Source organism: Camellia sinensis, chromosome 3 (genome assembly GCF_055761805.1).
Source record: "Camellia sinensis isolate YWXY chromosome 3, ASM5576180v1, whole genome shotgun sequence".
In the NCBI taxonomy this organism is placed as follows: domain Eukaryota; kingdom Viridiplantae; phylum Streptophyta; class Magnoliopsida; order Ericales; family Theaceae; genus Camellia; species Camellia sinensis.
Window position 1 is genome coordinate 19856788 of NC_138963.1, and position 15160 is coordinate 19871947.

Below are 15160 nucleotides of genomic sequence, written 5' to 3' on the forward strand. Positions count from 1 at the left end.
AAAGGTAGGTACACAATATATGGGAATCAAATTTGGGATGAATTTTTATAAAAAAATCTTTTTTTATTTGGAAAATATTTTAAAATGAATACAAAAATGACTTAAAATATGGGATTATTTAAACATTTTAAAAAGATGTGGAATTTTTCAAATATTTCAAAAGAAGTACAAAAATTACTTGTTAAGTTTTGACCAAATGTATAATTTCAAACTGTAATACTCTAATATAACATTCAAACGTAACACTTCAATGTAACACTATAATAATAATAATAAAAAAATCTTAGTGTAATAGTCTAATGTAACACATAAAAAAACTCTTTATTGTACTTTTTCCAAACGTAACACTCCAATATAACAGTTTAAAAAAAATCCTTAGTATAATGTTTTAACAACAATGATTCATCCCACTAAAAACATCACCACTAATAGCACTAATGCATTAAAAAAGTAAAAAAAAATAAAAAAAAATACAACTCCAAGACCAAAACATCACATCATTAATGACGGGACCCACTGCCACCTAATTAGTGGGAGCACTAATTAGTGCTCCCAAGCATTTTTCATGTTTTAATGTAACACACAAAAAAAATTTCTTTTTATAACACTCTAATGTAATACACAAAAAAACTCCTTAGTGTATTTTTTCCAAACGTTACACTCTAATATGACACTCCAAAAAAACTTCTTAGTGTAACACTCTAATATAACACATACAAAAACTTCTTAGTGTAACACTCTAATTTAACACCAAAAAATTTCTTAGTGTTCTTTTCCCAAATGCAACACTCTAATATAATACTTTAAAAAAACTCCTCAGTATAACACTCTAATATAACACATAAAAATTTCTCAGTGTAACATTCTAATGTAACACACAAAAAAACTCCTTAGCGTATTTTTTTCAAACGTAACATTTCAATATAACACTCTAAAATAATTCCTTTGCTTAACACTTTAATGTAATACACAAAAAAAAATAATTGGTGTACTTTTTCCAAATGTAATGCTTCAATGTAATACAAAAAAAAAAAAAATCTTAGTGTATTTTTTCTAAACTGAATACTCCAATGTAAAACTAAAAAAAAAAATGTGAGATTTTTCAAACAATTCCAAAAGAATACAAATATTTCTTAGTAAGTTTTTGGCAAATGTATAATTTTAAATTATGACTGTTTCGTTTGAAAAAAAGTACACTAAAAAGTTTTTTTTTAGTATTTTTGTATGTTACATTAGAGTGTTTCATTTGTGATTACACTAATTAGAATGTTGCATTTGGGAAAAGTTCACTTAGATTTTTTATTTTTTATTTTTTTTGTGTTACATTTGGAAAAAGTACACCAAAGAATTTTTTAGTATGTTACATTAAAATGTTATGTTATTGGAGTGTTACAATGGAGTGTTAGGTTTTTGTTCATAACGTGAGATTTGTTCCAGAATGAGGGAATATCCAAAACTTCTATAGTGCAAATTGTCCAAATGTATAATTTTACATTTTGAGAAACCCATTTTTATTCCTAAAAAATTAAATTCAAACATGAAAGTGACTACCATTTTATGTAATTTCCACTTTAATAGGACATTTGGATTCATAAGAAAAAAATAGAGGACTAAATAGTTCACAAGATCACATTTTGAGATTTATTGGTGCTTTACCCTTAAACTATATCATTGTGTTTGAAAATTTTATATAAAATTAGAGTAATGCTAGAGACCCCAAATATTCTACCAAAAATTTTACCAAATGTCTCACATGGGTGTGGGACCCACACAATGTGGGTCCTATGTGGGTCCCACACCCATGTGAGACATTTGGTAAAACTTTTGGTAGAATTTTTGGGGCCTCTAGCATTTTTGATAAAATTAATGTTTGTATATCACTACTTAATAAGAATATATTTAGGTAAAATTTAATGATGAAAAGTTATAGCATGTAATAATGTAACGATGATATGAAGAAGAAATAGTAAAAATAAATAAAAAAAATAATTATTTAAAAAATTTTAGAATATGATATCAATAATTCAAAGAACAATTTATAATGAGATTACACGTCTAAAAAAAATTTAATCATAAAAAAAAAACCTATATTAAACAAAATCGTGTAATTTACCCATATATATTTTTTATCGCAGTATTCGTATTACTCAACCCCGCGCCCATTCCTTTTACATGAGAGAGAGAACAAACAAACAAATGAACAAAGTCAACTCCCCAATAGCCCACCAAAAAGAATCATCTCAAATAAAAACAAATAAAATCAACAAAAAGCAATACCAAACACATCCATCATATCTTCGCTAAAAGTCAACTCCTCTCTCTCTCTCTCTCTCTCTCTCTCTCTCGCCCTCCCCTGCATTTTCTTCTTATCTGCTTTTCTCACCTCCCTCCTATTCTCTCTCAACTGAACCAGAGCTTCTACCATGAACAATCAGCTATAGACCTCTCTCTCTCTCTCTGTCTCTCTCTCCCTCTCCCCTAAAATTCTTGAAATGGGTAATGGTGTAGGCAAGCTCAACCTCTGCTTCGCCGGAGACGCCGGCGAAATCTCACGCCGGCGACACCACATCTCCGTCTACCTCTCCGACCCTCTCGACGACGGTTTAGGCCACTCCTTCTGCTACTTCCCCCAAGACTCCTCTCTCCTCTCCTCCTCCTCCTCCACCACCACCTTCAAATCCATCTCCGGCGCCTCTCTCTCCGCCAACACTACCACTCCTCTCTCTACATCGCTCATCGATCTCTCTCTCTACAACACCGCCTCTCTCGACAAAGCCTCTTCATTCCAGAGCTCCGACTCCTTCGCTTCAATTCCTCTCCAACCCATTCCTCGGAATTCAATTCCCTCTGTTCGTTCCAGCCCAATTCCCCCAACCTCCGGAGCTATTCCTAGCTCCGGACCGATCGAACGAGGATTCCTCTCTGGTCCGATCGAGCGGAACTTCATTTCGGGTCCATTAGAAAACCAATACGATCATCTCCAGAGATATAAGCCTAACTACAAGAAATGGGATATGATCAGAAATCTCAAAAAAACGATCGCAAGGGTTGCTTCGGGGAAAGTTTCGGATTGGACTAATGGGTTGGACAAGAACAATGAGAATGGTACAGTGAATAGTGGCAAAAATTTTAATAGACAAGTGAGCTTAGTTGATGATTGTGATGAGTCTTTTAAGAGTATGAATGTTCATTGGGCACAAGGAAAAGCCGGTGAGGATCGAGTTCATATCGTGATACCAGAGGAACAGGGATGGGTATTTGTTGGAATTTATGATGGATTCAATGGTCCTGATGCTACTGATTATTTGCTCAATAATCTCTACTCCAATGTTCATCAAGAGCTCAATGGATTGCTATGTAATAACAAGTCCAAGAATGATGATCCATATCTGATGGCAGACCACATGTTTGATAAATGTTTACAATGTTCTGAAACAGAGGATCATCCATGTGGGTATGGGGATTTGGAATTATATTGCGATTCGAGGACAAAGAGGCGAAAGAAATCCAAGCAAAAATGGGAGGAAAGATTGGAGCTTGGAAATTTGAGTAACTTGGAAAATGTTGGAATCAATCATTCTGATATCTTGAAAGCTCTTTCCGTGGCATTGAGGAAGACGGAGGAGTCGTTTTTGGAGATTGCTGATACGATGTTGCCAGAGAATCCAGAGTTGTCTTTGATGGGTTCTTGTGTTTTGGTGATGTTGATGAAAGGGGAAGATGTTTATTTGATGAATGTGGGGGATAGTAGGGCTGTTCTAGCTCGGAAATCTGAACCCGACTTGGCAAGTATCAATGAGGAGAATTTGAATGATTTTGAAGCATTTGATTGTTTACCAAACTTGATTTCTCTTCAGCTCACAATGGATCATAGCACTTCAGTGGAAGAGGTGAAATTTTACATTCTTTCATTGTTTGGAGAGTGGATTAATTCGTGTTTTTGTACCTGGTTTCAATGAGTTAAAGCAATGCTTATATGATTTGTTGCGTCTTGAATTTCAGGAAGTGAAGAGAATTAAGAAGGAACATCACAGTGATTCTTCTGCGATATCAAATGATAGAGTGAAAGGTTCATTGAAGGTCACTCGAGCTTTTGGGGCCGGATTTCTCAAGCAGGTAAGCTTATTATTCATCCATGGATTCCAAAATGTGAAATTTAACTATATTTCAATATTGAATTTTGCATATTTATGACACTAAAAAAATAAAAAATAAAAAGCCACCAACATTGAATGCTCTTGATTTTGGAACCATGTAATCCTGTTTGTTGCAGAGACCAGACAATGGATGCTTTGATTTCCTTGTTTTTGTTCTGCATAAATACTTTGTGGTTCACTTGGTTTTTTTGTGAAATTTCACTGTTTAAAGTTGAGAACTTGTAACAACTAGTTGATGCCTATGAATCTCTATGATCATTTTGCAGCCAAAATGGAACAACGCACTTCTAGAGATGTTCAGAATTGACTATGTTGGAAGCTCCCCATATATCACTTGTTCCCCATCACTCTACCACCACAGACTTGGCCCGAGAGACCGGTTTTTGATATTGTCCTCTGATGGGCTCTATCAGTACTTCACCAATGAAGAAGCTATCTCTGAAGTTGAGGTTTTCACTTCTTCATTCCCTGAAGGAGATCCAGCTCAGCATCTTGTTGAAGAAGTTTTGTTTCGAGCTGCAAAAAAAGCCGGTAAGGCATTTAATCCAAGCTTAAATTTGGATTGAAAAGAAATGAGTTAGTAATTGTATGAACTAATTGTATTCAATGTGGATGGGAAATTTGCAGGTATGGATTTCCATGAGTTGCTTGATATTCCACAAGGAGACCGGCGTCGGTACCACGATGACGTGTCAATAATCATTATTTCTTTTGAGGGAAAAATATGGCGTTCGTCCGTGTAAATACTAATTTATACACAGACAGAAAGACAATTTAGTACACAAGACTCTCGTCATTCTAAGCTCAAATGTATGGTTGTTTCTGTTTTTCCAACTAACGATGCCTACGTCAAAATGAAGCAACCTTACTGTTACGCCAAGACCAGCCGCCAATTTATACTCAAATGGGAGATAAGAAAATATTTATTAAAAAAAAGAGTTAATTTCTCTCTTTTTCTGTTCTCTCCATTTTTTTTTTCTTTTCTTACAATGTACAGTTTAGGATTAATTTTTAATGAGTTACAGACAGACTGCCTTTTCTGTTTCCCCTTTCGCTAAGATTGGCCAATTGATCTGATTTCATTCATTTGTTATTTACGGGTTTATTTTTTTCCCAGTAATTTTTTAGCCTTTGTAATACACTGTTGTTTTTTGTAGATACATTTGTTTTGTTTGAATCATATAACTACTTTAGTAGATCAATCTACACAATTTTAATGAACGGTTCAAGTTATTGAAGTGAGCTCGATGAACCCAGCGAATCAAATTGCATGGCCCAGTTCTCTCCTCAAAATGGAGAAAATCTAGACCCTTCAATTACACTTTTCACCTATGTAATTTACTCAAATTTCACTTCAATCCTTATTGTTTCAAATTGAATAATTTAGTCCTACTCAAATTTTAATTAATTTTTTTTACGTGCATACATGTCTCAAAATTAATAATTTTAACCTCCAAATTGAACAATAGGACCATTGAAATTAGATTTAAAATGTGGGGATCATTTTCCTTCACCAATGAAGAAGCTATCTCTGAAGTTGAGATTTTCACTTCTTCATTCCCTGAAGGAGATCCAACTTAGCATTGAATTAAAGAAGTTTCATTTCGAGCTGCGAAAAAAGTTGGTAAGACATTTAATTCGAGCTTTAATTTGGATTGAAAATAAGTGAGTTAGCAATTGAATGAACTAATTATATTGAACTTGGGAAATTTGCAGGTATGAACTTCCATGAGTTACTTGACTCGGCCTATTATTTGCCGCGCAGGCTCCGGCCTAGGTCAAGCCTGACCATTTTTTTTGCCAAAATTTTATTTTTTTTCCACCAAAATGACACTGGGCCTTGAGTCAGGCCTTGAACAGACCGATGGGTTGGGCTTTAGGCCGGGCCTAGTAGGCTAGGCTCATAGGCTAGGTCGTGCTTTGAAACAAACTACCCAAGCCTAGGTTCACGGGCTGGGCTTGAGCTCAGGCCTGGGCTTGGACGAGCCTAGCGGAGTTGGGTCGCATTAGGCTGCACGTGGGTTGTAAGTGGGCCGCGGGCCGACGAGCTAAATTTACACCCCTACCCACAAGGAGGCTGGCAATGGTGCCATGATGATGTGTTAATAATCATCATTTTTTTTTAGAGAAAAATATGGCATTCGTTTGTGTAAATATTAGTTTATATAGACTAGTTTATACACAAACAGAAGGACAATTCAGTACCCAAGACTCTTGTCATTGCAAGCTCAGATGTTCAATTCTTTCTGTGTTTCGAACTAACGATGCCTAAGTTAGAATGAAGCAACCTTATTGCTGCCCTAAGACCCGCCGTCAATTTTTACGCAAATGAGAGATTATTTTTTTTTAAAAAAAGTTATAATTTCCCTCTTTTCTATTCTCTCTCCATTTTTAGTTTTCTTCACAATGTATAGTTTAGGGTTATTTTTCAATGTGTTACAGAGACTGCCTTTCTATTTCCCCTTTTCATTTGTTACTTTTTTTTCCAGTAATTTTTTAGCCTTTACAGTACACTGTTGTTATTTGCACATACATTTGTTCTGTTTGAGTCATACGACTACGATTAGTAGATCAATCTATATTTTTTTTATGAATGATTTACAGATAAGGTTCTAATGAGCGGTTCAAATTATTGAAGTGGGTCCAATGAACCCATCGAATCAAATTGCATGGGCCCAGTTCTCTCCTTCAAATGGAGAAAAGCTAGACCCTTTTTTATAGTTTGTATCTAAATTTCACTTTAATCCTTATTGTTTTAAATTGAACAATTTGGCCCTTATGCCCAAGCTTCAGCTACTTTTTTCTATATGTATACATTAAAAGACTGATAAGTGCTCCAAAATTATTAATTTTAACCTCCAGCATGAACGAAAGGACCATTGAAACTAGAGTTAAAATACAGAGATCACATTGTTCAATTCAAAAAAGTAGAGATCAAAGTGAAATTTGAATTAAATTATATGAATTAAAAGTGTAATTTACCTTTGAATTTATAGTTTGATTAGACTAACTTTTAACTGCCAAAGGAGAAAAGTATCAAAAAAAATAAAATAAAAATTAAAACATTCATTTTCTGATCAATCTAGCAACAGGTTGATGTTAAGCCTCCCTTGAGTTGGCTATAGAAGTCGCCATCTGAAATGCCAAGAACTGTTAGCAATTTCTGTTAGGTTAGTTTGAAGGATCTTTCAAGTTGGGGTATGTGAGTGTAAAAATTAAAATGGCTCTGCCACTAGTCAATGGTAGATATTGTTGGCATCCCACATTGGATGCAGAAAATATGCATTTGAAGCTATTAAAATAGAGGATTAATTACACTTTTAGTTTGATTTAATTTTTATATTGTTAAATTGAACAATTTGATCCTTATATTTCGAATCTAGTTTCAATTTAATTCTTTCATCCAAATTCGCTATTAAAATTACCAATTTTGAGACACTTGTCAATTTTCTACGGTGACACGTAGAAAAAATTAACAAAAATTTGGATTGAAGGACCAAATTGAAATTGAACTTAAAATAAAGATAGTCAAATTATATGGGTGAAAAGTGTAATTAACCCTAAAATAAAGGTAGTCAAACTCAACCCCCCCCCCCCCCGCGGAAAGTTTGTTAGGACTGAAAAAACACAAAAAAAAAAAAAAAAAAGTTAAATAAGCCAATAAGACAAAATGTCACGTTCAAACTATAATCATTTTACATTTTCTCTCACAAAAGAGCCAAAAAATTCTTCTCAAATGGAGTTAATTTAGATAGGCTAAATTAGCCAAAAAATTTAAAAATCAGCTTTAAAAAGTTCTTCTCAAATGAACCCTCAAAAAAGTAGAGATTGCCAATTGAAACCACAACCAAAGCATTTGAAGCAAATAAAAGCTCAGATTTTCGGAGCAAATTGAAAGAAATTTTTTAAAAAAAAATTAGGGCAACGTGACGTGCTAATTTTTCAAAACCCAAAAATGGTTTAAGTAGAAATTAACTAAAAGAGGTGATCAACTTCTCTACTCTGCTCTGAATAATCAAACTCAGAAAAGTCAGAAACAGTGACATAGTTTAGTTTCAAGAGAGTTGTTTCCATGAATTTGATGGACTATGATGTAAACAAACTGTGTGTTAGGTTAGCAATCATTATTATACTATATGAAATCATTAGGGTTCAAAGTTAAAGAGTGACACATGCTGCTGCACATGAAGATGGAGGTCAACTACATGTTTTTTGACATTTGAACTGTCATCATCAAAGGCATAGTATATATTGAGTTAGTTTTGATCCCATATTACTTATGATTTGCTATATATTTATAAAAGACCCAAGGCTTCTACTGTCAAAACCAACATTTCCAAAGCCCTACTATACGTTGAGTAATTATTCAACCACTAGGTTAATTTTGGTCCCATATTATTATTGTTTGGCTACATAGAAAAAGTTAGACCTGAGGTTTCAATTTGTTGAACCCCACTTTCTCAAATGCCAACTACACGTTCATTAGTTTTGGTCCGATATCACTTATGGTTGGTTGTATAAAAACACATGAGACTCAATATTTCAACTCGTCAAAACCCAATCGAGGTAAGATATTGAATCCCATCCCATTACTCAAACCCAAAAGTCGATGTTGTAGTTCCTAACCATTGAATAATTTTCTTATTTGTTGGAACCAATAAATTGGTGATGGTGATGGTGATGATCCTCCAACCCAAAAAACCAATAATAAATCAAAACATTGGATGGTTATGAGAAATTTCAACATATTCTCTATGGGATTGGGAAGGTGTTTTAAGTCTTTGGTACTAGTTCCCATGTTTCTGGAAGGGGTTTGAATTTTGACTCTCAAAATGGCATAATATCATAATATGAATCTTTAATATTCAAATTCAAATGTTAATGTGTGGGAGTAGAGAAGTAGATGCGTCCTTATGATGTCATGCTTACCTAAGATTTACAATCACGTAGTCATGATCATTCATGTTACAAATTTCAACTCATTTTGTTGTGTTTTGTGTACGTAAACGCGAGAAGTTATCTAGTGAGTTCAGAACACCACATGGCCATACATTTTTTTCTTCTTTTTTTTTTATGCCATTTCCCTAAAATGTTTTCATTTCCCAAGCTAATCGAAACAAACAATAGTATTCAAAAGCAAGGTGAAAAATGAAAAGCAAGGTGAGAGAGAATATGGAGAAGAAAAAGAAAGAAGACCTTCAACCAGGGAATCTCATAAAACCGAGGAAATTCCAAAAGTCCTCTATTAAATGAAAGATTACAGGCACAAATCATGTTTACTGAAACATTATCAAACAAGAGCTACAAAAATTTGTTTCTTTAATTAGACTAGGCATAAAAATATTTTCTTCAACAAAGAGTATCAGAGTACATACCGAACCATAAGCCAAAACTTCGTGCTCTGTTGTCCGGTGCAAATCACATATAGCACTGTTTCTGTTGAAATTTTAGAAATTCGGATGACAGTACTTTTACCTCCCCCGAAAACCAATCTAATCTGATCCGTCAAAGCATATGATTTACCAAATAAACCTCTGGATCCCAGGCTCGTGGTTCCAGTAGAATGGCCGAAATAAGAACATAAACATGGTGAAGATGTTGATGGCAATATAAAGGATTCCCGTGAGAAGCCAACTTTTGTAATCATTGACATTGGAATGAAGAATTAAGAAAAAGAACGGTATAGTGTAGTATCGAAACTCTATTAGTGGAGCGGGAATAAGAACTGCAGCACAAGCCAAGAAATAAGACAATACCCAGATCTTTGTGCGAGTTTTTGCTGCCAATGAACAAATAAACAAGTGTTCAGAGCGGTCAAAACAGACAAACAAGAAACAGAGTAGCAAATTAAAATTTGTACGAACCCAAGATAATGAAGATGGAAAACCATGAGTAAACATAAAGTGGGACCAGAAGGTACTTCATTGACCAATGAGCATTGATGATTTTCCGCCAAAGATAGAAGGGATAGTGTCGATTATCAGCAAGAAGATAAGGGTGAGCTATGCTGCAATAATCAGTATGAAATGTAATGAAGCGTCAAATTTCTAGTAATCTTAGAGCTTGCATCATATTGAGCAGGAAATCTTGTAAAGCTAAGCTTCACCATTGAAGAGATAGAAAATAACTGTGAAATATTCAACAGAAGTAGAAAGTAAAAACAAGTTCAACAGGTGCAAGTTAGGAATATGATTGCAAAAATAAATGGAAAGCTGATTATGAAATATAGATGTCATTGGTGGAGCACACTGAACGGCATCAGCCACCTCACACATGCATCACATGCATGAGATGGAACTCAAATCAATTCAATGCAAGTCAAAGATTTTTAGGGACAAAAAAAACCTATTACTGTTTGGTTGATGTTTAAAAGGTTAGATGATCTGACCTGGAATAGTGCACTGAAAGGAAGCCAACAATAAGGGCCACAAACCATTGAAAGAAACTAAGTAGTCCGTTCTTCCGGAATGACTGGAACAGAATTGCGGTGTGACGAAAAGTGGTGTGGAAAGGGGCCACGAACAGAGCAGAAACCAGACTAAAATACATTATTTGTGCAAAATGGGAAGAAACGGCATGAGCATCTTTTGCACCTGTGGTGTCAGGAGGCAGCAAAAAAATTAAAGTTAGTTCTAAAAAAAATAAGAAAGAGAAGCTAACAAATTAGTAAATAAATAAATAAAAACAATAGAATTGAAGATGGTTGTTACCCAGAACAACACTCCCATTCCACCTGACAAAAGCAACGAAAGACACCAGAACTATAAAGAAGGGACTAAAGGAAACCAAAAGCTTCCACTTATGATGCCACGCCATCAGAAAGATGTCTTGAATCTCATCAAAAAAACCTGAAAAGAACATAATGCCAAATAGATATGTTGTTAGCATTGCAACCAAAACCAAATGGCACCCACGGGGCAGGTCAAACCACGAGACAGTCCCAGAGTTGCACATTAATATGTCCATTCTACATTTCTACCAATTATCCCACCATATAATGCAAAACTGTTAAGAACAGCCAAAAAAAAGGTCAAATACAGAAACTCCTTAACTTTGATGGAACAATTACGAAGGGTCCACTTCAAGGTATCTTTCAATCTACTTGACATGTATCCTTTATTTTCTTTGTGTCTTTCTTTTTCTCCCCCTATGGCTGGTGAATAACCTAAACATGCAATTTATGCTATCAGAATAAGTTTGAAAATCTAAATCTAAAGTAACATAAAAAAGGGAATTTACTATTTACTTGGGTCTAATTTTCTTCCAAGAAACCTTCTAAATGAAACCCATCAATCTGTGAGTCACAACACGATACTTTTTGCTGCATATGTTACAGAAAAAGATTGTAGATATCCTCAAGTTAATATTCAAAGACGTTATATGAAGGTTTTGGCAACAAATGTGTTCATTAAATAACAGAATCCTGAGTATGCCACATGAACACTTCAAAGCATATGATATGCCTATGTTTGACACATTATGACATAGGAATTAACTGCAATGATATCACTTCATCTGTAACTATTATACATTTCAATAATATTTTGAAATTGGTTTGACTCGGTACATGCTATAACATTTTTAAATGGTATTCTAGTATCGCAAAGAACAGAAAGCCCATCACTACATCAAGCTCTAATTTTAAGAAAGACATGCCCCCAACTATTAGAAAGTGTGTTCTCTTCAAGATTAATGAAGAACATAGATACTCCAAACTTATCAATACTGACTAGGTACAAATCAATAGTAAGTTCATGTGAAATTTGAGACATAGAACCTGATGAATAGGTTGTTGAAGGGGCACTTCTTTGTATAGAATGGTTGACAATATCCACAGCTTTGCCAGGATTTCTCTTTCGCAAGTTGGAGCCTCTTGTGACACCTTTATTGGAAGTTAACTGATTGTCTTTCCTGATTGATAGATCAGAGTCATCTAATTGCACATTTGCTTTTCTAGAAGCCAGAGTGCAATCTATAACCCCAACACATGCAACAAAGAGCACCCATATAATATTTGTTTGCCGTATGAATACAGAAAAAGACCCAAGCTGCAGGTGAGTGAGTGATTATAAGTTTCCTCATGCATCAAAAAACTAAGCCCATGGAATTATTTTGAGTTAATATAAGAGAATGTATACTAAAGATCTCTTTATCTTTCTATAGAAGCATTATGTTCCAAAAAAAACTGTGATATACGTAGTTTTCTCAATTCAGGGTCCTAATCTAAGCTCTTGAAGTACTAATCCAAAAAAAAAATAAATTTGAAGTTCTTAAACTAGCCTAAGGCATCAAACAGGAGAGACCTTGAACTAGAGATATTTCACACAACAAAACTACATAAATAAATAAATAAATTTTCTTTGGTGTCCTTGGAAGGCCCAAGAATGTCCAAGTTCATGATTATAAAATAAGAGAAGTGATTGAGACCCCCTCCAATCACCACCCCCTACACACACGTGGGGGCTGGTAATTGGAGGAGGAGAACGGAAAAAAAAAAAAAAGGCCAATCACAGCCAGGGGGGGTCGTGGGGGTGCCTCCCCTGTGGGGGTCCAAATCATTTTTGATAAAATAAATAAATAAATAAGGATTTCAAAAGTATCACCACTAGTGTTTGGAAATCATTTTTTGAAATCCTGGCTCTAGAATTTGCCAAGACTTGACCGTGTACGATAAACTTGAAAAACATTGAGATTTGAGAAGAATAGAACTACTTAAATAGGGACATTGCAAAACCTTGTATGATATGTAGATGATTTGGGAAATTTATCATGTATTAACAACATATGAAATTAGCTCAAGTTGGTTCTATTACCAATGCGCTGAAGATGTAATTCTTCTTTAGACACGCAAGATACATGGCAAGCACTGCAGTAAGTGATGCAACATCTGTATAATAAAGAAATGTGAAGAACCAATGGAGGGGGTACAGTGCTAGAACAACTGCATAAAGAGTAGCTTTCCTTTCATCAAGAGCTGGTCTCAACTGAGTGATTATCTCGTAAACCAGAACACTGCAAATTACTGCCAAGATAGCATTGGTGGAGCGAAGAATAGCAGTGGAGCAAGCATCAGAAAATGACGGAGCCACTTGCATACATAACATGCCTGGAAACAAAGAAGCAACATGGGCTAGTGAAAGACAATACCTGCAAAAGTTTTAAATTGCATGTATCAAGTTCTATTGTTAATGTCTGATTTGAACACTTTGACAATATTTCCTTCATCTTTTTCATTTTATGAGAAACATTAATATATCATATTTATATTTATCTCTATCAGATGCACTACTAGCTCTTTATGTTTTTTTTTTAAAAAATTCTGTTATTGTTGTTATTTTTATATAATTCATACTATCATTTTGGTTTATTTTTGTAAAAAAAAATATGTGTTATTTCAAATACTAAGGTTCAACAAACCTCAGAAGAAAAAATTAATCTCAGTAGTCGGTACCTAGGTTCAAGTAAACTTACTGAGGTTCAGCAAAACTTACACTGTTCAACTACAAAAAGAATCAACCAACTTGGCTAGCTCAGTTAGCCACGCTTATACACTTCTATTTGGGAGGTCACGGGGTCAATCTTTGCTAAATGCAAGGATTAATAATTTCTTCCTCACTATAGGGCTCTTTGCTGTAGTGTTTATTTCTTTCCCATTATGGAGCTCTTTCTTAGGTGAGTTGGTTTTGTTGGGCTATTATTATGTTGGTTGGTATTGGGCTAGTTGTTGGACTATGATTATCCGGATATAATTCTCTCCACATTGTAAATAAATAATCTCCTATCGATGGCCAAAAAAAAAAAGAGGCTATAGAAAGATTCAGAGCTGTGTACTCAGAAAGCCAAAAAACCCTCCCCCCTCAAAACCCAAAAGGAAAGGGGAAAGTAAAAGAACAGACAGTTTCTACACACACACACCCCTTATATTTCATCAGCACAAATTCCATATCAATAAACCCAATGCAAATAAAATGCATGTCGAATAGGACCGATCAGATATGCTTTTTGATCAGATTTTTATTCAAAAAAGGAGCTCACCTCTACATGGATGAATGGTACTATTCTCATAACAGATTCTCATTACATAAAACTATAAGCATAGGAATGAAAATTATGAATTTTTTCATCAGATGGAAGGTATTAAACGACTTCTTCTAAGCTTTCAATTTGCATTAGTTAAGAGACATGTATAAAACAATTTTACAAAGCACGCTGTGGCATTATATCTTAAATCGCTCTACTTTTTCCTTTGGCTGCTGATGCGTTTTCAGTTAAATTTATTTGCAGAAGAAAATAAAAAACCCGTCTAAACCCAGTAAACAAGTTAAATTCTGCCCAATTGAGTGAAATCTTCTGTTTTCCTGAATCAATGTAATGAAAATACAAGCTTACCACTTTTGATTTCAATTTTTCTCACAACAACCCACCTTTAACTAATTACATTCAATCCAAACTCATTGTTCTCTACTAAACTAAGCTTCAACCCTAATAACAATCTACAAACACAACACCAATTCATGAAACACACCATCAAAAAACAACAAATCATGAAAAGAATTCAGAACTCACAATCCAGGAGGAGTGGTGATCATGGGATCCCAACTTGTGAAATTCCCCTTGCAGTATTGTTGTGCTTGAGGCACATGGAAAATCTCATCCTGCACATCACAATTTATAATATATCAGAACATATAAACATTCATACACGCATACACACGCATATATAACGATGAAGTAGAAGAATACCATGTAAGGGTGAGGAACAATGCGATTGACGAGGAAGGAGATAGGGATAATCCACAAGCTCACAATCACTGCAACTCCTATTCTACCCATCTGTGTGTGTGTGTGTGTATTAGATTGAGGAAGCTTCTACGGGCTAGCAATCATGGAGTCGAAAGGGTTTTACTTGGACTCCATTCATGAATTCTTTGGTTCCCCTGAAGCTAACTACAAATGTTCGATCCATCAATTTTACAGATTTTTGCTTTACTATTGTTCGCTAG

The 15160-nt window shown here is 34.7% G+C and overlaps 2 protein-coding genes across 3 annotated transcripts; one reads left to right on the forward strand and one right to left on the reverse strand.

The window, feature by feature from the left end:
* The first annotated feature begins 2272 nt into the window (after positions 1-2272).
* Positions 2273-5250, forward strand: LOC114297082 (putative protein phosphatase 2C 23). The gene is made up of 4 exons (XM_028241446.2): positions 2273-3890; positions 4003-4116; positions 4424-4688; positions 4785-5250. Exons 1-4 carry the CDS (start codon positions 2493-2495, stop codon positions 4898-4900), a joined length of 1893 nt encoding a protein of 630 aa, XP_028097247.2. The 5' UTR covers positions 2273-2492; the 3' UTR covers positions 4901-5250.
* A 4093-nt stretch (positions 5251-9343) lies between these two features.
* Positions 9344-15160, reverse strand: ALG10 (DIE2/ALG10 family). Of its 2 annotated transcripts, XM_082917388.1 has the most exons (9): positions 14901-15145; positions 14724-14812; positions 12971-13304; positions 11935-12205; positions 11209-11322; positions 10868-11005; positions 10546-10750; positions 10022-10164; positions 9344-9936 (listed from the first exon to the last, which is right to left on the reverse strand). In XM_082917388.1, exons 1-9 carry the CDS (start codon positions 14988-14990, stop codon positions 9677-9679), a joined length of 1644 nt encoding a protein of 547 aa, XP_082773514.1. In that variant the 5' UTR covers positions 14991-15145; the 3' UTR covers positions 9344-9676. The 2 variants fall into 2 exon arrangements, with proteins under 2 accessions (XP_082773514.1, XP_028097232.2); XM_028241431.2 differs by lacking the exon at positions 11209-11322 and having other exon boundaries at positions 14901-15160.

Bases quoted from the DNA above. Each gene is read 5' to 3' on its own strand.
- LOC114297082 (XM_028241446.2), top strand. From the start codon at position 2,493: ATGGGTAATGGTGTAGGCAAGCTCAACCTCTGCTTCGCCGGAGACGCC. The intron at 3,891-4,002 runs GTGAAATTTTAC...CTTGAATTTCAG, and splicing joins ATAGCACTTCAGTGGAAGAG to GAAGTGAAGAGAATTAAGAA. The intron at 4,689-4,784 runs GTAAGGCATTTA...GGAAATTTGCAG, and splicing joins TCGAGCTGCAAAAAAAGCCG to GTATGGATTTCCATGAGTTG.
- ALG10 (XM_082917388.1), bottom strand. From the start codon at position 14,990: ATGGGTAGAATAGGAGTTGCAGTGATTGTGAGCTTGTGGATTATCCCT. The intron at 11,323-11,934 runs GTTCTATGTCTC...TTGCATGTTTAG, and splicing joins TTCAACAACCTATTCATCAG to GTTATTCACCAGCCATAGGG. The intron at 10,165-10,545 runs GTCAGATCATCT...TGATTATTGCAG, and splicing joins CTTTCAGTGCACTATTCCAG to CATAGCTCACCCTTATCTTC.